Source organism: Mesocricetus auratus, unplaced genomic scaffold (assembly GCF_017639785.1).
Source record: "Mesocricetus auratus isolate SY011 unplaced genomic scaffold, BCM_Maur_2.0 Super-Scaffold_100014, whole genome shotgun sequence".
NCBI lineage: Eukaryota > Metazoa > Chordata > Mammalia > Rodentia > Cricetidae > Mesocricetus > Mesocricetus auratus.
This window is the reverse complement of record NW_024429197.1, coordinates 4,064,503-4,086,938: the sequence shown is the minus strand read 5'-3', so window position 1 is coordinate 4,086,938 and position 22,436 is coordinate 4,064,503. Positions and strand designations below refer to the sequence as shown.

The 22,436-nt window shown below is 45.9% G+C and overlaps 1 protein-coding gene across 8 annotated transcripts in view; it reads left to right on the top strand.

Moving 5' to 3' along the window:
- The window catches only part of Ubr4 (ubiquitin protein ligase E3 component n-recognin 4), a 108,158-nt gene that overhangs the window by 26,426 nt on the left and 59,296 nt on the right, over window positions 1-22,436 (top strand). For all 8 annotated transcript variants that reach the window (XM_013121235.3, XM_040757539.1, XM_021233582.2 and 5 more), the window contains exons 22-47: window positions 770-898; window positions 1,669-1,851; window positions 2,155-2,277; window positions 2,362-2,591; window positions 4,212-4,333; window positions 5,211-5,308; window positions 6,042-6,199; window positions 7,058-7,267; window positions 8,706-8,807; window positions 9,105-9,205; window positions 9,444-9,642; window positions 10,469-10,657; window positions 11,190-11,253; window positions 12,637-12,828; window positions 13,300-13,370; window positions 13,451-13,598; window positions 13,956-14,183; window positions 14,678-14,848; window positions 16,405-16,587; window positions 17,533-17,691; window positions 17,980-18,132; window positions 18,452-18,679; window positions 19,706-19,863; window positions 20,746-20,917; window positions 21,262-21,463; window positions 22,187-22,350. In XM_013121235.3, the coding sequence (XP_012976689.1) occupies window positions 770-898; window positions 1,669-1,851; window positions 2,155-2,277; window positions 2,362-2,591; window positions 4,212-4,333; window positions 5,211-5,308; window positions 6,042-6,199; window positions 7,058-7,267; window positions 8,706-8,807; window positions 9,105-9,205; window positions 9,444-9,642; window positions 10,469-10,657; window positions 11,190-11,253; window positions 12,637-12,828; window positions 13,300-13,370; window positions 13,451-13,598; window positions 13,956-14,183; window positions 14,678-14,848; window positions 16,405-16,587; window positions 17,533-17,691; window positions 17,980-18,132; window positions 18,452-18,679; window positions 19,706-19,863; window positions 20,746-20,917; window positions 21,262-21,463; window positions 22,187-22,350 (4,137 nt within the window). The remainder of the gene's footprint in view (window positions 1-769; window positions 899-1,668; window positions 1,852-2,154; window positions 2,278-2,361; window positions 2,592-4,211; window positions 4,334-5,210; window positions 5,309-6,041; window positions 6,200-7,057; window positions 7,268-8,705; window positions 8,808-9,104; window positions 9,206-9,443; window positions 9,643-10,468; window positions 10,658-11,189; window positions 11,254-12,636; window positions 12,829-13,299; window positions 13,371-13,450; window positions 13,599-13,955; window positions 14,184-14,677; window positions 14,849-16,404; window positions 16,588-17,532; window positions 17,692-17,979; window positions 18,133-18,451; window positions 18,680-19,705; window positions 19,864-20,745; window positions 20,918-21,261; window positions 21,464-22,186; window positions 22,351-22,436) is intronic.

The following is a 22,436-nucleotide window of genomic DNA, read 5'->3' as shown; positions in this document are numbered from 1 at the left end:
TTCTTTATTCCTTTTTATTCTGGGATTTTTTTTTTCTTTTCCTCTTTTTAAAGCATTAGGGCTGCAGGGTGGTAGTGGTGCACATCTTTAATCCCAGCACTCAGGAGGCAGGACAGGTGGATTTCTGTGAGTTCAAGGCTAGCCTGGTGTATAAAGTGAGTTCCAGGACAGGCTCCAAAGCTATGGAAAACCAAAATGGGGGGAAAAGAAGAGTTAAGGTTTTTCCTTATGCTCTTAAACTGGCTTCGAAAGCCTGAGGGAGGTCAAGCAGTCATCCTGTTTCAGCTTCCTGAGTAGCTGGGGTTATAAGGTCTGCCTTGCCTTGCCCTGCCCTGTCCTGTGTGGGTCAGATGCTCCCCACTCTCCACACTGAGTGCTCTCTACTCCGCACATGTTAGCATTTGAGTATCAAAAATTTAACAGATCATTTAACAAAATGGTTGCCTTCCTCTCTCATTCTAAAGTGTGCAGCTGTGTGCTTGTATTAATACACAAACTTAAGTGTGAGGCCCAGAACTGGGCAGTCTGCTGCAAAGAGAAACCAATAAAGGATAAGTAAATGGGATGTTTTTACAGTCAGGAGACTAAGGGATCATACAGGGCCAGGAGGAGAAAATGTTTCAAGATGAAGAAAAGTCTTTTTTTGTCTTACTGTGTAGCCCACTGACCTGGAACTCACAGAGATCCCCCTGCCTCATTCTCCTGAGTGCTGGAATCAAAGGTGTGCAATACTACCTAGACCTAAGTTGTTGCTCTTTCTTGGTATTAGGCATGTGAAGTTCTCTTCTCCAAGCTTGTCAAGTACGATGAGCTTTACACCTCGCTGACAGCTCTGCTTGCAGCTGGTTCTCAGCTCGATACAGTCAGGAGGAAGGAAAATAAGAATGTGACAGCCCTGGTAAGATTGTGGATACAGGGAGGGGCTGGGTCTGTATGTGATGGTCGATCATTTCGACCTTACATTTCCTTGTGGGCTTTCAAAACCGACAGTTTCTGTAGCATTTCTGTGTAGTTTGCATGGCTCTGTCAGCTGTAATTTTATGTCTTGGTTAATGTTGAGAGAAATGTGACTGAGGGTTGGTTGTTGCCCCAGTGTCAATGACTGGTTTTGTTGTGTCATGTGAGAAGGCTCACACTTGACCTTTTATGGGCCTATAAGTGCATGTGGGTTTCTAGATGCCTTATAATACGTCTGTTTACTAAAGGGCTGACTGACTGAGGTCCTACCCAGTTCCCCTCCTCTCCCCTTGTTAGATGGTAAAGTAGCAGGGAGCCAGAGCTGTCTGAGAACATCCTCCTAGCTTCTCAGTGTGCAGAACAGAGCAGAGTGTCATAGTGTAGCTGTCGGTTTGGCTTAATGCTCTGGGGGCTCTCAGTTCACACTAGGCACATGGTTCTGTGTGCTGAGATATTCTGGGAACTTCCAGTTCACACTAGGCACATTGTTCTGGGGGCTCTCAGTTCACACTAGGCACATGGTTTTCTGTGTGCTGTGATGTTCTGGGGGCTCATTTCATAATGGCACATAGTTCTGTGGGCTAAAATTCCCTGGGGCCTCCCAGTTCACAATGGCACACGGTTCTGCTTGAAAGACTCTCTTTTGGAACAGTTGCTACATTAGGGAGATCTTGAACATGTTACATGCTTCCACGGCTCCGTTCTCTTTAGGAGGCCTGCGCCCTGCAGTATTACTTCTTGATACTCTGGAGGATCTTGGGAATTTTGCCACCTTCAAAGACTTACATGAACCAGCTGGCGATGAACTTACCCGAGATGAGTGAATGTGACATCTTACATACTCTGCGGTGGTCGTCCCGCCTCCGGATCAGCTCCTATGTCAACTGGATAAAGGTGCCACAGGGGTGCTCAGTGCTGTGAGGAAGTGTCACAGACAACTTGCTTCACACTATGGGGACTTTGAAAGTTAATGAAAGCTGGGCGGTGGTGGTGCACCCTTTAATCCCAGCACTTGGGAGGCAGAAGCAGGTGAATGTCTGTGAGTTCCTGACCATCCTGGTTATAGAGCAAGTGCCAGGATAGGCTCCAAAGCTACACAGAGAAACTCTGTCTGAAAAACAAAAAACAAAAAAGTTAATGAAAACCTTTGGACTTACAGGTTATTTTTCTAAACACTCGTTCTTGCTTTCCAAACAGGATCACCTTATCAAACAGGGCATGAAGCCTGAGCATGCTGGCTCTCTCATAGAACTGACCTCCACCAAGTGTAGCTCAGTGAAGTACGATGTTGAGATTGTAGAGGAATACTTTGCCCGACAGGTATGCTATTGTTCTAACCCTAACAGAACTGGGCTCTGCCACAGCCTTTTGCCTTGACTAATATCCTGGGTGTTTTTTTTAAAGATCTCATCATTCTGCTCCATCGATTGCACCACCGTCCTGCAGCTCCATGAGATCCCTAGTCTGCAGTCCATTTACACCCTGGATGCAGCTATCTCAAAGGTCCAGGTCTCTCTGGATGAGCACTTTTCTAAGATGGCTGCAGAGACTGATCCTCACAAGTCATCTGAGATCACCAAGAACCTCCTTCCAGCTACGCTGCAACTCATCGACACCTATGCCTCGTTCACTAGGTGTGGAGACTAGCTGAGAGATCCCTGGGGTCTTGGCCTGTACCCCTCCCTGTGTGCCAGCTTTGCTTTTTCTCTATGGTGCAGGGTGTAAAGGGTATCCAAGAGGAGCAGTTCCGGAACGTTGAATTTCTATAATTCCTTGAAATACATGTAGAAGCTAGTTCTAGGCTATAGAAGACAGGCTGTTTTCTGAGTGGGAATGAGCGGCTTTCAGTATGGTATTCAGATGTAGGAGCAATTACCGGTCTCATTGTGGTTTACTCCCAAGCTCGTGGCAGTCCTCCTGTTTCAGCCTCCTAGTTGCTGGGCTCATAGGCCTGAGAGACAAATATTCCTTAATGGTTTGGAGGGTGTTTCTTCAGCAAACCTTGCAAACTGCATGTCCTATACATTTTTCTCAGCAAATGATGTTTAAAAGATTTAAAATTTGTTTCCAGTATACACAAAATGGAGATCATCCTCAAATTGAGACTTCTAGTTTTTCTTAAATTAGAACTGGGAGATTCTGTCCTCAGTACTGGGAGTGAAAAGAAGGAACAGCTGGGCATGCTCACTGTGTCTGTAATCCTAGCACTTAGGAGGTGGAATCAGGAATAGTTGATTCAGCTACATGAGACCCATACTCTACACTTAACCCTCCCCCCCCCCCCCCAAAAAAAAAGTGATTATGAGTAAGTGTGAGTGAGCTGGCAGAACTGGCCTCTACATGGCAGTCATGGAGGAGTGTTTCTCTTTGCAGCAGGTTCTGCCTGGCCATCTTCATTGTCTGTCTGGTCCCTGGGATCTTATTGTTCAATCCCTATTCTGTGTTAACTGTTGACAGGTTCCTGGATCAGTGTAACTGAAGTAATCTTGTCCTTTAGTGTCAGTGCCTTGCAGGTTGAGGGCCATGGCTGGAGGCAATTATATTGAACAAAGATGAGGCATAACTAGATAATAAATATCCTACTATGTGCCAGGCACTGTTCTTAATGTTGGTATGATGCAGCAGCCACTGCAAAGCATGGGCCTGCCCTCTCCTGGGCCAGCATTTTCCAAAACTGAGCTGCTGGTGGGTTTTTCTTGACAAATAAGTTGGGAAATGTTAGGTGTATTAAAGCTGAACAGGTTTTGTTTTTTGCTGCTGTTTTATTTATTTGTTTGGTTTTTCAAGACAGGGTTTCTCTGTTTAGCCTTGGTTATCCTGGAACTCAATTGTAGACCAGGCTAGCTCCAAACTCAAAGAGATCCACATGCCTCTGCCTGGTGGCTGTGATTAAAGGAGCACACCACCACCACCTGGCTTATTTTAAAAAATATATTCTCAGTGCATATGTATATGTGTGTGCATACATATATGCATGTATGTATTGTTGGTCTTCCAAGATAGGGGAAGCAGGGTAGGCGTGTTCAGTGCCCTTCAGATTTGTTCATCATGGAATTGTGTTTTGGGAGCTTTTCTGAGGGTGGGGTGTTCTTTGGGAAATACTTGCCCTTTCCCCATGAAGGGATTGTCACTGTCACCTGTCCTTGAGTAGATTGGGATCAGAGATGCTGGTTCTTGAGCTTCTCTGAGGTTAGTTTCTCCCAAGCATTGCAGGACTCAGTTCCTCCAGCTTCTCCTTCCTCCTTTCCCTTCAGAGCCTATTTGCTTCAGAACCTTAACGAAGAGGGATCCACCGAGAAGCCCTCCCAGGAGAAACTGCACGGTTTTGCGGCTGTTTTGGCTATTGGCTCTGGCAGGTGCAAGGCAAACACGCTGGGTAAGTGCACATGTGCTCTACTGGCCTTTAGCACTTAGTGGAGCCACCTTGAGTGTCAGGCATTTCCTTAGGCGTATCTGATTTGATCTTCCCAATAGCTCTGTGAAGTAAAGATTCTCCAGTTTACTTACAGGGAAGCTGAGGTTTAGGAGAAGTTTTTGCCATGACTCCTGTGACAGCAGTGAAGCTGAAATCTAAACCAAGGCCAGCTAGTTCCTGAGGACAGACAAGGCTGCTTGCTTTTACTGTGCTCCTCTGTGACATTCTTTGACTCAGAGCTTAGTAGCAGGAACTGACGGCTGCATCAGACCTACAATCTCTCCTGGCCTATGAATGATCTGGCAAAAAATAGGACGGAAAATCAGAGTTCTTGAGCAGGATTGGAGTTCAGCTCAGAAATTCTCCTTTACAATTTACAACTTCTGTGTGTCCCTAGTGTCATTTAAATACTCTTAATTTTGAAGTCTTACTTAGTACTGCTTCAGTGAATGCTGTTCATGTGGATTTATGATCCCTGCCCTCAGGATTAGTTGGGGTGGGAGGGAGGTTCAAAGCAGTACTTCTGAGATTGAGGATGGGGTGGGCAGATTTGATGGTGATTGGAGCCTGACTTGATGAAATGCTTCCCCTCCTTTGTTTTCAGTTGTCATCTTTACTTTCAAGATTACAAAGTGACTGATGGGAAATGAAAGCTTTACCATTGCGCTTGTTAGCTGCTGAGTAATTAGCTGGTTCTTGGACATGGTACAGCTGCAGAAATAGCCATCTAAGTTGTCTTAGTAATGGTTTTGACAGTTGGGGCTGCTTTAAATATTCTTGTCATTTCTTCTTTCTTGTGGTGATTGCTCAGATTGCTCATCCTTACTGTTGCCTCCAGGTCCAACGCTGGTGCAGAATTTACCGTCATCAGTGCAGACTGTCTGTGAGTCCTGGAATAATATCAACACCAATGAGTTTCCCAACATTGGATCATGGGTGAGTCCCTCTGTGTTCCAGGGCTAGTACTGAGCACTAAACCACTCTGTGCGTCCTTATTCTTTAGGTACTTTCTTTCAACATGGCATGTTCATCTTGCTTCCCTCTGCGGCTTCTCGTGACTCCTGAGACTCTGCCTTCCTTCCTGGCTTTCTCTCTGCCTTGAAAATTCTGCCTTGCTATTGGCCAATCATTTTTTTTATTATTAACAATAGGAGCAATACATATTTGCAGTGTGCAAACATTGTTCCACAGCAAGTTGATGCAGCAGATCCTAGGCTTTCTGCGATGTTCTTGTGTCTGTGCCACTCAGACTACCTCTGCCAACAGTTACTCTTTAAAGTCCTGTTGGAGCAAAGGATAATTCCACTTGGCTTTACAATTGTGGTCTTAGGACAATCATGGTTCTAGTAATAGAGATGAGGTGCCTTGCAAGATCCAGATCCTTCCTAGTTATTCCAAACAAGCAGTAGTTTTACTGTTACATGCTCAGATCAATTGGAGAGGGAGTATTGGATGTTTGTTGTGCTTAACTAGTAACCTTGTTCTTAATAAAATTTACCTGCCTCCTACCCTCAGCTCAGTGTCCTCAGTAAGAAGGACAGTGGGGGGCATTGTTGGTAAACCTAGTGAGGGCTTAGCTTATGGTAGATTTTTTTTTTTTGTAAATTTGTGTCTGAATTTTGATCAGGGAAGATGATCTATTCATTACTCTTGATTCTCTTCCTTTCAGCGCAATGCATTTGCCAATGACACTATCCCATCTGAGAGTTACATCAGTGCTGTGCAGGCTGCTCACCTGGGTACTCTTTGTGGCCAGAGTCTGCCCCTGGCGGCTTCCCTGAAACATACCCTGCTCTCACTGGTCAGGTTGACTGGGGATCTGATTGTGTGAGTACCAGAGCCTGGAGCCCAGCTCCCCCAAATGTGTTCATAATGTGGGTGCTGTATTGTGGCTTAAGGAGTACACAGTACAATTGAGGTGATAGTGACATTACTGCATAGTATTCTCTAGAGTCAAGGAGTAGGGCAGCACACCAGAGGGACAGTTTGTCTTCCTGTACTTAGGTCACTGGAGAATTGTAGGGGTGAGCCCACAATACCGTCCACGCCCCTTTTGGGTATGGGCACAGGTGAGGATAAAAGGAACGGAAAAGCAAAAGCAATCTCTCTTGGAAGCCTGGCACGCTTCTGATCTTCCAGCTTGTGTGTAATTCTTTCTCTGGTAAATAAATATATTAATTTCCATATTACATTGACCTCCCTCTTCAGAGAATCATATGTTGTATTGCCTTCAAAGTGGTCCAGATATCTGACTGCTCTTCTGGAGTATTTAAGGATGGATTGCAGTCTCTGGTTTTAGTTTCTTTTATGCCTACTACACAAATGTATCTTATTAATTTTCTATTTTAATAAATGATTTTTTTGTTTTGTTTTTTTTTAAAAGACAGGGTTTCTCTGTAGCTCTGGCTGTCCTGGAACTCATTTTGTAGACCAGGCTGGCCTCTGCCTCTTGAGTGCTGGCATTAAAGGCATGTGTCACCACCACCCGAATAAATGAATTTTTATGTGGAAATGATTTTTGCTTCTAACAAGAACAATATGGAGTGGTGTGGCTATATACACATAGGATACAGCTATCAAGGAGGGGCTGGACTAAACTAGACGCTCTCCCCAGTTGGCTGGCCCCAGCCTTTGCGGTATTTCACGACATTTTCCCTAACTTGGCTTCCATCTCCCTGGCTCCAGGTGGTCGGATGAGATGAACCCAGCACAGGTCATCCGGACCCTGCTACCCCTTCTTTTGGAGTCGAGCACAGAGAGTGTTGCTGAAATCAGCAGTAACTCCCTGGAGCGCATCTTGGGACCTGCAGAGTCTGATGAGTTCCTGGCTCGTGTATATGAGAAGCTGATCACCGGGTGTTACAACATTCTGGCCAACCATGCAGATCCCAATAGGTGAGCAGTTGAAAGAGAGCTGCTGCAGCTGGTGGTGATGCAGCACTCCTGCCCCTGTGCCATGTTGGTGACAGGCACCTCCTTGACTCTGAGCTTCTGGGTGTTTTGCACTCCTGTGGAAGTGTATGAAGAGACACCGAAATCTTGTGTAGTGACTGACTTTTGGGAATAACTGTTGAGAGAATGGAATGTTAACTGTTCATATGGGGAGTATTAGACAATCAAAGACGTGAGACTAGGTGTGGTGAGAGGCACCAGTGAAGTTTCTTCTCATGTTTGCCACTGTCTATCTGAAATGGATGGTTTGGGAAAGTGGGTCTTTAGCCTGCCTCTTTAGACTGTGCTGTAGGGATGTGCTGGATTCTCCCTCTTCTCCCTCAGGGACTGTGGGGAAGGCTGAAGCAGTAGCACTTCCTACCTCCTCAGTGTTGAATACTCGCCGTTTTTCCAAGGACCTTTTCTTTCTTTACTTTTCCTTCCCCAATTCTCATTTGCTCCTCTCCTGCTGTGCAGCCTGGCTGCTCTGAACTTGGGTTCCTCTTACCTCAGTTTCCAAGTGCTGGCATTACTAGGGTGTATTTTTTTGCATGTGTGTATATGCATCTCCACGTGTGGGTATGGGTGGAGCCCAGGGCTGACTCTGGGGGTCTTACTTGGTCTATTTCCACTGTATTCCATCTTAGTCAGTGAGCCAGACTCTCAGTTGAACCGTGAGCTCAGGGTTTCAGTCTTGGCTAGTGTCTTTACCTCCAGTGCACAGGATCACACCACCTGCCTGGCGTCTGTGTATGTGTTGGGGATCTGAACTCTGCCTTCACTGTTGTGTGGCAGATAGTTCACCTACTGAGCCTTTTTCTAGCCCCTCTTTTTGTTTTTTAAACGTAAGGAGTATGAGATGATTTAGCTCTGAAGAAGTGACTTGTGGAGACTGTCTCCTTCCTCTGCAAACAGTCCTGGGCTGACTGTGGCTCACTCCTAACTTCAAATGTCTTGCCTCTTTTGACTGATTATTGTTTTGCTTTTCATTTTATGAGATTAGGTCTGTCACTGGAGTTCAGACTGACCTGGGACTTGATTGGCCACTTTCACCTTCCCAGTGCTGGGATTACAGGCATGTGAGCCCACACCTGGCTTATCTCTCCCTCCTTTTTTTATCTCAGGAAAGAAGGGAGTAAAATACAATTGAGGTCTTGCTGTTCTTGGATTAAATGTTTATTGAACACCTACTGTGTGCCAGTGTTTGCACTATATACTTTGACAAAACAGAACTAAATGTTTGCCTTAAGGTCTAGTCATCATGTTCTTCAGAGTTAGTTGGGAGGGCTCTGAACTGTGTTCTCACTTCTCAGTGGGCTGGATGAGTCTACCGCTGAACTGTGGTTTTGCTCCTCAGTGGGCTGGATGACTCCATTCACTAAACTGTGGTCTTGCTCCTCAGTGGGCTGGATGAGTCCATCCTGGAGGAATGTTTGCAGTACTTGGAAAAGCAGCTGGAGAGCAGCCAGGCCAGGAAAGCCATGGAGGAGTTCTTCTCTGATAGGTGAGCACTGTCTCCCTTAACTCAGTGTTCAAGACCTCCTGAAAGCAGGGGCTATATGTACCAACTCAGTTATCCTTGGGGACCCCAGAAGGCCTGTTTGGGTGTCTGTTTCCTGGGGAAGACTTGGGTTACTGACTGCCTTCTTGAGTTTGTTGATGAGGGACTGTATTCCACAAGCACCTTGTGTGGTTGACTCACAAGTGACCACTTTCCCCCAGGGAATGAGACTGAAGTAGGAGCAGGCTCTTTTTACATGAGGCTTACTGTGGATCTTTCATTTCTCCTCATGCCTTGCAGTGGGGAACTTGTGCAGATCATGATGGCCACAGCCAATGAGGACCTCTCTGCTAAATTCTGTAACCGAGTCTTGAAATTCTTCACCAAACTCTTCCAGCTGAGTGAGTGACAGCTTTTGTAATCTTCTTATGGGAACTTTGATGTCTGGCTAATACTTTGCCGGGCGCCTGCCTGAATTTAGCCACAGCATGACAGTGCTAACAAGTGTAGAGAATCCTTCAGAGAAAGTTGGAAAAGGTGCTGAAACTCTTGAGGCCTTTCCTTCTCCTCTGGTTCTGTTTGCCCCTTCCTGGAGGTCCCTGCCCTCCTCACTGACAGAAGCCTCTTGTCCTGTTTTAGCTGAGAAGAGCCCTAACCCAAGCCTCCTTCATCTCTGTGGCTCTCTTGCCCAGCTGGCCTGTGTGGAGCCTGTGCGCCTGCAGGCCTGGCTCACCCGCATGACAACATCACCCCCGAAGGATTCTGACCAACTGGAGGTCATTCAGGAGAACAGGCAGCTGCTGCAGTTGCTGACCACATACATCGTTCGGGAAAACAGGTAGGAAGTGTGTGTGCTATCTTTAGAACCCAGAACTTTGCAGAGCAGTTGTAGCTGCCATCGACTCCAGGAATCTAGCATAGCTTCTTGAGCTTTCCTATGGAGAAGAGTGAATTAGCCTGTCAGTTGCAACTTCAGTAGATGTTTTGTGCTCTAATTCAAGTCCAGTTCTGAGATTGGTGTGTTTATTTATATACTTAATTACTAGATTTAGTAATTAAATTTGTGCTTGGACAGGTTCATGCCTGTTAATAATGCTTTCTGATCACTCTCCCTTATGTCCCCCTTAACAAATTATCTATCTATCTATAGGCATGGTCTCCCTAGTCCTGGATGTCTGGGGACTCACTATATAGACAAGGCTGGCCTTGAACTCACAGAGATCTGCCTGCCTCTTAAAAAGATTTTTAAATGTTTTATTATTTTATTGTGAGTGTGACTATGAGTGTTTATCTGCATGATGTCTGTGCATCACTTTTATACTTGTTGCCTGTGGGAGTCAGAAGAGGGTGCTGGGCCCCTGGAACAAGAGTGACAGGTGGTTGTGAACTGCCATGTATGTGTCGGGAATTAAATCCACGTCCACTGCTCTAACCAATGAGCCATCTGTCCAGGGCCCCCACAATTTCTCTTGTCTCTCACCCCATCACCGGCTCCCACAGGTCCCTTTCCTACATTCATGATTTTCTGTTTTGTGACCCACTGAGTTTACTCTGGCATCTCTGTGTGACCATAAGTTTTGAATTATCCATTGGAGCCTGATGTCTTAATTGCTAGTAAAAATGAAAGACTACACTAGAATGCCAATTTTTTCCTTTATCACCAGCCAAGTTGGAGAAGGTGTGTGTGCTGTGCTTCTGGGCACCCTGACTCCCATGGCAACAGAGATGCTGGCGAATGGTGATGGGACTGGCTTCCCTGAACTCATGGTTGTGATGGCCACTCTGGCCAGTGCTGGACAAGGCGCTGGCCACCTTCAGCTTCACAATGCTGCTGTGGACTGGCTGGGCAGATGGTAAGAGGGACTTGCCTGTGTAACTGAGAATTAGGGAATTAGTATAAAGTAAACATAAAATTTCTTCCTTTCTGAGTGTTACGATCTAACTAGGGGCATGGTGGTGGCCCCTCTGTTCATTTCAGACCACCTATATACCTATAGGTTCTCGCCCTCTCCCACGCATTCACGCACCTACCTACCTTTGAGACTGAGTCTCACTATGTAGCCTAGGCAGTCTCAAACTTAAAATCCCTGTTTGAGCTTTCCCAGTGCTGGGATTATAGGTATATGTACCATGCCTAATCATCTTCAGTATGTTTAGTGGAATTTCTCCCGATTAGTCACAAGAGTCTCCTGGGCAAACAATACTGAATGCACTGTTAGTCCAAAGACCAGCCAAGCCCAAGCCATGTTCTCTGTGCTGCTTGAACAGAGTACTTTTCTTGACAGTGTCTCAGATTAATTGGAGGTTTGTAGGTTGTGAAGATGCATGCTTCCGTTGGTGCCTTAGGTGATTCTGTGTCTTGTCTCTCTTTTTCCTTTGGGACAGCAAGAAATACCTGTCACAGAAGAATGTAGTTGAGAAACTGAATGCCAATGTAATGCATGGAAAGGTAAGGAACATGAGGAAGGCTGAGGGCAGAGAGCCAGGGAAGAGACTTCTTATCCTTGGTCAGGTAGAAGTCTCCGTTCTTTAGCTCTTGTGTCTTCTGGCTTGCAGAAGGCATAGCCGATAACCCCAGTCACTCGTTTGACCTAGTAAAGTGCACTTGCTGACTGCATGCCTTTGGGGCTCTGGCAGGTCTCAGGAAGTGATGCTCTGATAAGGACTCAGCAGGGTCCTTAAGCACTGGGACTTCTTGCTGCCTGAGATGCTCCTGTGTTGCTGCCTTGGGTCAGTGTTCCAGGGGTGGGGGTGGCATCTTCAACCCTAGTCCAGATGCTGCAGCTGATCAGTGTGCCTGCAGAGCTCTGGGCTGTGCAGAAGTGCTTGAGGGTGATAAAGGTCTTAGGTCAAATACTTTCCTTGACTCCCCGCCCATGAAGCCTAGCTGAGTGGCTAGATTCAGAGCAGGGCTCTGGTCTCAAAGCCCCAGTAAATTTCTCCCCCCTTTTCTATTAGTTATTGTCCTTTTGGTGTCAAGTTTTCAGAGTGAAGAGGCTCCTGGGGATTTAGAAATCTGAAACTGATATCTGACTTGGTAGTTGTAGTTGTTTTAATGCTTTAAAATTTATTTTATTGTATGTATTTTTAATTGGAGGGCAGTGTTGATACATGGTCTCTGTATTCTTTTTTTTTTTCTTTTATTGTCGGTTCCTTTGCAGTAAAAGTTGGCATCTTTTCTTTAAATATTATTTATTTTTAAATTAGAAACAAGGTTGCTTCACAAGTCAGTTCCAGGTCCCTCTCCCGTTTGCCTCCCCTTGGTCTCTGTATTCTTGACTGTCCTGGGACTTCTATATTCAGGCTGACCCTTAACTCAGAGGTCCACCTGCTCCTGCTTCCTTTGTGCTGGGTTTAAAGGCATGTACCAATATGTACTTTTTGAGTGAGTGAGTGAGAGAGAGAGAGAGAGAGAGAGAGAGAGAGAGAGAGGCAGACAGACAGAGACAGAGAGTCTGTCTGTCTCTCTGTCTATAGAGGACCTGATGTGGGTGCTGGGAATGGAACCTGGGTATTCTGTAAGCTCTTAACTACTAAGTGTCTCTCCAGCCTCTGTCCACTGGGCTTGTAAGAGAAACACAGAACTACCTGCCATGGTTTGCTTCTCGTTTGGCTTTTGGAACTGTTTCTTCTGTCTAAGCATTTAAAACCTGTTCACAACTTGTACAGACAGTAATGCTAATGGCAGGGAGCATGCTGATGAGCCTTGTAGCAGCCTGTTTTCTCTTGAGGGGTCTTAGTTCCCATTTTTACTCCTTTCTTCCAACTTCAGTTTTACTTTATCTTGTTAAAATAAATAGAAAACTAAAGCTTCTGTGGGTTTCTCTTGCAGCATGTGATGGTCTTGGAGTGCACGTGTCATATTATGTCTTACTTGGCCGATGTCACAAATGCACTGAGCCAGAGTAATGGCCAAGGACCAAGTCACCTCTCTGTGGATGGGGAAGAGCGTGCCATTGAGGTGGATTCAGACTGGGTAGAAGAGTTAGCGGTGGAGGAGGAAGATTCCCAGGCTGAGGACTCCGTAAGTGCTAAGTAGGAAAGGGAGTCCTGGGTGGGCTTCAGAGTTTTCAGTCCTGTTGTTTTCTTCTTGTCCACATGTCTAGTACAAGATTCCACTCTTGTGCTTTTCTGGGCCTGTAGAGCAGACATGCTGAGCCAGTCCCTTGGTGAAGTAACTGTAAATGAGTATACACCTTTCTTCTTGTCTGCTTCACCCAATACAAGTTTAGGGAGGGATTCATTCTTCATGAGGTGGGGGGTGGGGGGACCATTGGAAGCATTAAGAGTTTTATTGTCTATTTCCCCTTCTCAAAAAAACCTGGAAGATTGTACTTGAAATTGTAGGAAGCTTTCAGACAGCTAGCTCTTTCCTATCAGGGCAGGTTCCCACTAGTCACCATGTATCTCCATGGGGTGTTGGAGCAGATGTGTTTTATGGGTCCTTATGTATAGAGTTATGTGTCTGATTAAAAAGCCCTATTGATCTTTGAAGGATGAAGATTCTCTCTGCAATAAACTCTGCACCTTCACCATCACACAGAAGGAATTTATGAACCAGCACTGGTGAGTTGTTTTAAAGTGAGGTTAGCTGGGCCACCATGGTTGGGATCTATGACTTAACTGCTGTTTTTTGTTCCTTATAGGTACCACTGTCATACCTGTAAGATGGTGGATGGGGTGGGTGTGTGCACAGTATGTGCGAAGGTATGCCACAAGGATCATGAGATTTCCTATGCCAAGTATGGTTCTTTTTTCTGTGACTGTGGAGCCAAGGAAGATGGCAGCTGCTTGGTGAGAGATGGAAACTTCACAGTGTCATACAGGCAACTTATATTAGTAACACAGGAATGTCTAAGGGGATCAGAAAATTCCCATATCAGCTCTGTGGGCCAAGAATTTGCTCTCATTCTGTTATGAGTGATGTGTCCACTTGTGGCCCAGGCACTTCACTTAGAGCATTAAAAGCAGCAACCTCCTCATATAGCCAAGGCCTGATGATCGGAGTGGGCAGTAAAGATGGGGATTGGATGATCCCCATGGGTCTGGACTTGGGAATCAACATGTATAGCCAGTTCTTCCTGTTTCCAGTATCTTAGCAGTTCTTGCTTGTGGCAAGAACTCAGGGACACTGACATTTTCTGTCCCTAGGCGTTGGTGAAACGAACTCCTAGCAGTGGCATGAGCTCTACCATGAAGGAGTCAGCATTTCAGAGTGAACCTAGGGTTTCAGAGAGTTTGGTGCGCCATGCCAGTACATCGCCAGCTGACAAGGCTAAGGTCACCATCAGTGATGGAAAAGTCACTGATGAAGAGAAGCCCAAGAAGAGCAGCCTGTGCCGCACAGTTGAGGGGTGCCGTGAGGAGCTGCAGAATCAGGTAGGACTTCCTGATGGCCACTAGTGCACAGGACAGAGTTTAACAAGTCTGAGTCAGTGGTGTGTGTGTGAGACTCCTGGCAGCCCACTTTCTTCTTTCTCACTGTTGTAGTGTGAATGCAGGGAGTGTTGTTTTCTATCTCTGGGGAAGGATTTACAGCAGAGGGAGCGATAATCTAGAAAGAACATGCTTTCTTGGTCAGGGGTCCTCATCTTGGCCCAGAATTCAGAAAACCACTGAGTTATTTGTTTTTCTATTTTTTCCCATTCTGTATGCATGGGAGCGAGGCAGACATACATGCCTTGAATGGTGTAGGGTGCCTGTGGGATCCTAGCTAGAAACGCTCCTTCCTTTCATCAGTAACACGTTGACTGCAGCCAGAGTTAGCATTCTGGAGAGGGGAAACTGGTTTGCTGAAGGCTGTATTATTGCATGTGACCCATGTTTTCTTTCTTTCTTTTTTTTTTTCACTTGTTTATTTCGATTTCTCTCAGGCCAATTTCTCCTTCGCTCCTCTCGTGTTAGACATGCTCAATTTCCTCATGGATGCCATTCAGACCAACTTTCAGCAGGCTTCAGCTGTGGGGAGCAGCAGCCGGGCACAGCAGGCCCTCAGTGAACTGCATACAGTGGACAAGGTTGTGGAGATGACAGACCAGCTGATGGTGAGTATGCTGGCATCAAGAGGTTCGGTTACCGTACAAGCTGTGTGTCATGGCATCCCAATATGTGCAAGAGCAGCTGGGGATAGACTTAGACTTAATCAGTCCCAGGCCATGTAGAACCTAGAATCTGAGCTCACTCATGTCCTTCCTCAGCTGTACTCTGAGCAGTGTAGTAACCCACAGATGAGTGGAGTGATAAGCATCTGGGTGTTTGGGGAGGAAGTCTTCTTTTTATTAAAGCCTCGGAGTACATGACTCCTAAGATGTGAGGAGCTCCATTCTGGGGGCACTAGAACAGAAAATTGAAAGCCTTGTCCTTTTCTGACCTCCAGTCCTGAGTTAAAGACAGCTTTCCTTTATTCTCTGAACTGGGGAATGTTGCTATTGGTTGTCTTCCTTAGGGCTGGTTGCCTAGCTTTGCATGCAGACTCCTAATCCCAGGGGATAGGTAAGAGGCAGTTCCTGCAGGGGCAAGAATACTCACCAGGAATGAGGCATGATAGATTTCAAAGGGAACTATGATAGAGTGAGTTGTACCCAGGAATACTTGTGTAGACATATACTGGAGCTTCGTTGACACCAGTCCTCTAAGAACAGAGGATTTAAGATTTTAGATATTGACATCCAAAACTAAAGACTTAAGTTGATGACCCATCAAGTTGCCAGCTTCACTTTTGCCAGGTGGGGTGCATGAAAGAAAACACTCTATGTCACTACCATCAGTTTATAAGTGAAAATAGATTTTGACATTTAATAAACAGTCAGTACTTGCCGGGCGTTGGTGGTGCACACCTTTAATCCCAGCACTCAGGAAGCAGAGGCAGGCGGATCTCTGTGAGTTCAAGGCCGGGCTGGACTGACAGCCTCCAAAACAATACAGAGAAACCCTGTCTCGTAAAACAAACAAACAAACAAAACAACAACAACAAAAAAAAAAACCACAAAACAGTCAGTACTTAACTTGCTTGCATGAAAAATTCACATAGCTGAGCATGGTGTAATAGAGGCTGAAGTCCATTACTTGATATTTGTTTGTTTGTTTGTTTGGGAGCCTTACTAGCCTGAACTCATTATATAGACCAGGCTAGCCTGGAACACACAAGAGAGATCCATTTGCCTATATCTTTTTTTTTTTAAAGATTTATTTATTTATTTATTTCATATACAGTGTTCTGCCTACATGCCAGAAGAGGGCACCAGACTGAATTATAGATGGTTGTGAGCCACCATGTGGTTGCTGGGAATTGAACTCAGGACCTCTGGAAGAGCAGTCAGTGCTCTTAGCCTCTGAGCCATCTCTCCAGCCCCCCATTTGCCTATATCTTTCAAGTGCTGGGATTAAAGGCTTCAGCCACCATGCCCTGCTACTTTTCTTTGTTGTTGGTGGTGTTGTTAGTAATTTTATTATTTGAGGATTATATGCTTGCATGTAATTTATTTTGATCAGCGACACAAACCCCCAGCTCCTCCCAGATCCAATGCTTTTGAATGACTGAAGGGTGCCATGCTTATTATTTGCTAACTTCAGTACTTTGTCTGGTTTTCCCTTCTTCCAGGTTCCCACCTTAGGCTCACAGGAGGGTGCCTTTGAGAATGTTCGGATGAATTATAGTGGAGACCAGGGCCAGACTATACGGCAGCTGATTAGTGCCCATGTGCTCAGACGGGTGGCTATGTGTGTGCTTTCTTCCCCCCATGGGCGCCGCCAGCATTTAGCTGTCAGCCACGAAAAAGGCAAGGTAGGTTCCATGATTCTTTCCCAGTCTTTTTCGATCCAGATTATCTTAAGTGCTAAGTGGAGCAGAGAGAGGACCACATTCAGGTATAGCCTGGAAGAGGGAAACATCCCCTGCTTTGGTTGTGAGAATGCTTTCAAGACTGATCTCAGTAGCCCTTTTGGCTTGAACCTGAGTCATTTGGTTATCCCTACAACTGAGATGACTTGGGAAAGGCAGTAATCAGCTGGTGTTGAGGTAGCTTAGTTTTCAGTTGTGCCCATTTTGGGGCACTGAAAGGCACAAGCCGGAAGGCAGAAGCCTTCATAGGAAGACCCAGTGTTCCTTGTGTAGTCTTTCCTGCTCTTTAGGGTGGCAGCGCTGCTAAGTTGGGAGAATGCTAGCTTGGTATCTGCTCTCTGTTCTTACCTGTTGTTTTAACCTTAAGTGAAGTATGGGTACTCACTCCTTAAAGCAACTGACCCAGAAAGTTCTTGAGGACAGTGGTACATAGGAATTAACTTTATATTATTATTATTATTATTATTATTATTGGTTTTTTGAGACAGGATTTCTCTGTGAAACAGCCCTGACTCTCCTAGAACTTACTTTGTAGACCAGGCTGGCCTCAACTCACAGACATCTGCCTGCCTCTGCCTCCTGAGTGTTGGGATTAAAGGCATGCCACCACACCTGTCTGGAATTAACTATATTATGGAAAAATTCTGCACAGAAAAGTTGATTTAATTTCTCATTTCTTTTGCCCTCACTGGAAGGAGGGCATGCATGACCTTCCATTTATTTCTTTTCTGAGAAATAGAGGCTAATCTTCATCTAGGCATTTCCTAAGACACTTAATCCATAAAGTCCACCAGTGACCCACACCCCTTCCAAGGAAGCCTTGCCACCTACTCTGGACTCTTGAGAGCCGGCCCTGGGTCTGGAGCTAAACAGGTGGTTCCTTTGCAGATCACAGTGCTGCAGCTCTCTGCACTCCTGAAACAAGCGGATTCCAGCAAGAGGAAGTTGACTCTGACTCGCTTGGCCTCTGCCCCAGTTCCCTTCACAGTTCTGAGTCTTACTGGAAACCCTTGCAAGGAGGACTACCTGGCAGTGTGTGGGCTGAAGGTAAAGATCAGTGCTGGAGTGACTCCCAGAGCTGTGGGCGCTGACCAAGTCTTCCCTGGCCTCTGCTTCACCTTCTCCTCACTGATGGCTGAAAGCATAAAAGCCACTGGGATGCAGAGGTCTTTCTCTGAGCTCACTCATGTCTTTCGGGTGCTCCGATCTGGAAACCAGTGTCTAGGCAGTCTGAATGCAAGCTGGAGGCAGGGAATGTTAGGAAGGGAACATAAAATCGCTCAACCCACTTTAGCAGTCATATTTTAACTTCTTGTTCTTTGACTCATGCCCCAGGACTGCCATGTGCTCACCTTCAGTAGTTCGGGCTCTGTTTCGGATCACTTGGTATTACATCCCCAGTTGGCAACAGGGAACTTCATCATCAAAGCTGTGTGGTTACCTGGTTCACAGACGGAGCTGGCCATTGTCACTGCAGACTTTGTCAAGGTAAGTGGTTCTGACTCTCTTAATCTAGAACACTTGAATTAAAAACAAGTATCATTCTGTTGCATTGTTAAGTAGATACGTGTCTGTAGGAATTGGTTCTTTTACACATCTGTGACTACTTGTTATAAAACTTGAAGGATTTGGAAGACACTTGTTTTTATATGCACCACAGTGCCTAATACCTTACTAGTTAGAGCATTGTCGACTGGAGGGTGGAATGCCCATCACTGTGAAGTTGTAACTGCTAAAAGTCACTGGGGTGTTTTGGGGATGAGACTGAAAGAGATCACACTTCTTTGCCACTCCTGTCACTGTGCAGATTTATGACTTGTCTATTGATGCCTTGAGTCCAACCTTCTACTTTCTGCTGCCGAGCTCAAAGATAAGAGATGTTACGTTCCTTTTCAATGAAGAAGGCAAGAACATCATTGTCATCATGTCCTCTGCTGGGTACATGTACACACAGCTCATGGAGGAAGCCAGCAGTGCCCAGCAGGGCCCCTTCTATGTCACTAATGTACTGGAAATAAATCACGAGGACCTGAAGGTTAGAGCACATCTTGCCACTTGTTTCTGTTCCTTGTTTGATTTGTTTAGCAACTCCTCTGTGGTTTCCTTACTTTTTCTCATGTGTGCATGCGTGTACACTTAGCTTCTTTTTACCTAATATAAAAAACTAAATCACTAGGGCAATTCAGCTGCAAGGTCCTTGCTTCTTAGCATCTGTTAACAGAGTTACTATGCCTTCCCAGTGACGAGTCTCCAGCACTGAGGGTTTACTAAGGAAAAAACACCCTTCTAAAAAAATGCCCTTTTTATTTTATGTGTATGGGTGTTTGCTTGTATGTATGTCCGTGTACCACATACATCTGGCACTGAGGCCAGAAGAAGGAAGGTATCAGGTTCTTTGAAACTGGAGTTTCAGATAATTATGAGCTACCATGTGAATCTAGGAACTGAGCCCAGATCCCCTAGAAGAGCAGCCAGTGCTCTTAACCACTAAAGCCATCTCTCCAGCTTTGAAAAACTCTTAAATAACAGCACATGACCAGTTCTAGGTAATGCACAGAAGGGAACCATCCTGAACAGAAATCCCTATCAGCTTATATAGTTTCACAGCCCCATGTTACACTTTGAGCAATTAAGCATGTTTTACAGAGACAGATTCCAAGGTTTAGTTGTTTGGACAAATGGGGAGATTTACAGTGTAGAATAGTGTCAGACAGATCAGGGCTGCTTTTTCCAGGTAGCTGTTCAGCAGGGTCATCCTGTCTACCTGGTAGAATTGTGCTCTTCCTGGTAAAGGCACATGTCTTCATGAGCACTGTCAGCTAGGATCATCTTCCCCAAACTGCCCCTCAGAGTCACTGTTCCTTACATAGAATTTACTTTTGTGTGATGTAATATTTTCTAAGGACGTCAGTTTAGTCCATTCATCTCAACCTTCATGTGAAGCTTACTTATAGAGGTCTTATGTTTAGGCTATGGTTTAAAGTCATACCTACCCAGAACCTTGGTTCTAGCCAGTAAGTGAAATCCTAAACCCTGCACGTGCATGTCTTTTCTCCTGCAGGACAGTAACAGCCAGGTGGCGGGTGGTGGTGTGTCTGTATACTACTCGCACGTGTTGCAGATGCTCTTCTTCAGCTACAGTCAGGGCAAGTCCTTTGCAGCCACTGTCAGCAGGAGCACTCTGGAGGTGTTGCAGCTCTTCCCCATCAACATCAAAAGGTGAGAGCACTCATGGAATGCCGTCCTCCTTGATGCCCTCCCTCCCTCCCTTCGTAGGGCTCTCTGCCCTCCTTTCTCATCCTCACCCCTCGCCTCTCCTCTACTGCTTCACATACTGGCTCTGACCAGCCTTGCACTACTCCAGTTGAGTATCTTTAAAGACTAACAGCCAGGGTTGGCTAGTTGGGCTACCTATTGCTTGTTCTTCACCATGGTGACACCAGGCTGTAAGAGGTGGCCTTGTAGGGGCTGAGAGGCTTCACTGTTACACTGAAAGAAAACCTGTAGTCAAGGCAACTGGTGTGATTTTAACAATGACCAGGTTTCAAGGAGGAGGCAGTGCCAGTGAGGCACTCACCTTGCCCCAAGGCCCTTTCATCTTGCCTCCTTGAGAAGCCCACCCTCTTCCCATTCAGTAAGTAGGACACACATCAGTCCTGTGGGTGTGGGAACTGGGGCAGGTCAGTCTGCTCATCAGTTTTCTGGATGTCAGAGGTGGTGAGTTCTCTTTAGGGAAGAGGAGGAGGAGACTCAGAGTCTCTTTTACTCCTTAGCTACTACTGAAGACTGTTTTAGATCTGTAGGGTATTAACCTGGTTTGGAATGATATCAAACTGTGTAGGACACCATGCCACCCACCATAGGCAACTCTATGGCCTTGATAATTGGTAGTCTCAAAAGGCCACTTATTCCCAAGTAGTGAAATTTCGGTGAGGACTCTTGGGGGCACACACTGGAGTGATGGTAGCACACATGTGGCTCTTAGTAAGCTGACCCATGGTGAATCTGAATCCTTGGCCAGGGTCCACTGCTGAGTTACATAGCTACTCATAGGAACTGAAAAATGGGTAGCAACACCATGTTCATTCTTGTTGTCTGCAGCTCAAATGGTGGCAGTAAGACTTCTCCTGCACTTTGCCAGTGGTCAGAGGTGATGAACCACCCTGGCTTGGTCTGTTGTGTCCAGCAAACTACTGGTGTGCCTCTGGTGGTCATGGTGAAACCAGACACTTTCCTCATCCAGGAGATTAAAACTCTTCCTGCCAAAGCCAAGGTCAGTGCCCCTTCCCACATTTCTTACTTGGGAATATATTCCATTGCTGGCAGCTTGAAAATATTTCTCCATCTCCATGCTATGCCACACATCCCCAATTCTAGCACTGGAGAGGCTGAAACAGGAGGATTAAGAATTTGGAGGCCAGCCTAAGCTAATATTGAGCCCATATCTCAAGAAAACAAACAGATGAAAGTTGTCTCTTCTAGCTGCTATACCCCAACCTACCTGTGGAGCTTGAGGGTTTGCCACCTTTCTCTGAGGCTCTTGAGCCACAGGTGTGAGAACTAACCCAGTGCACCCCCCCATCCATACCCCGCTTCCCTTTTATCCTCTCCTTCTAGATCCAAGACATGGTTGCCATTAGGCACACCGCTTGCAATGAGCAGCAACGGACGACTATGATCCTGCTGTGTGAGGATGGCAGCCTGCGTATTTACATGGCCAATGTGGAGAACACCTCTTACTGGCTCCAGCCCTCCCTGCAGCCCAGCAGTGTCATCAACATCATGAAGCCTGTGCGAAAGCGCAAAACGACTACGATCAGTAAGTCCCCTCCAGAGCCGTGTGGGCATGGGTTCAGCAGTCTTCTAGACAGTGGCAGAGTAGGTCCCTGTGATAGTCAGAAGAAGCGCTGGCTATCCTGCTTGCATACTTGGTGAGGTCAGAGACCAGTTCTGCCTAATTTTCTGAGATAAAGGACCACATGGTAACCATGGTTTGCTACCCAATTTGAGCCAGCCATTCTGGGTGCCTCAAGAATGTTGTCTTCAGCTTTGGGATTAGGGAAAGTGACTTACCTGTGCATTTGATCTAATTGAAAGGTAAATCCCTTCAGTTGACTAATTTCCCGCATAATAGTACGGACATAATAAGTTTCGCTCCTGGCTGTGAGAGGACTCTCTGAAAAGAGGAAGTGTGATTTTAGGAGGGAACGGTCCTGGCTAAGTGAAGGATACTGCAGGCATCATCATGTTTCCTTAAATTTGTTCTGGAGTTTCTATGATTGAGATGATGATGTAGCCTATCGTCCTGTAAAGAAATAGATTGTTGTGTTATGAACTGTACACTCCATACGGATAACAGGTTTTGTTTATAGCAAGTCACATGGTTAGGGGTGGTGTGCTAGAAAGCTGACCTCGGGTAAGCTTCATGATGTGACAGGTGATGGGATCTCATTTGATTAGAGTGTAAGAACCTTGGAGAGAGAGCAGAGGTGCTGAGACCACACACCAGCGCTCTCTGACAATCTGGCACTGTCCTCCACAGCAGCCCGCACATCTAGCCAAGTGACCTTCCCCATTGACTTTTTTGAACACAACCAGCAGCTGACAGATGTGGAGTTTGGTGGTAATGACCTTCTGCAAGTCTACAATGCACAACAGATAAAGCACAGGCTGAACTCTACCGGCATGTACGTGGCTAACACCAAGGTGAGGAGCACACAGGCCTGGCTCACTTTCTGGGTTAGCATTCTTGTGACAATTATTGTTGAACCACTTGTGTCTGTCTTTTCAGC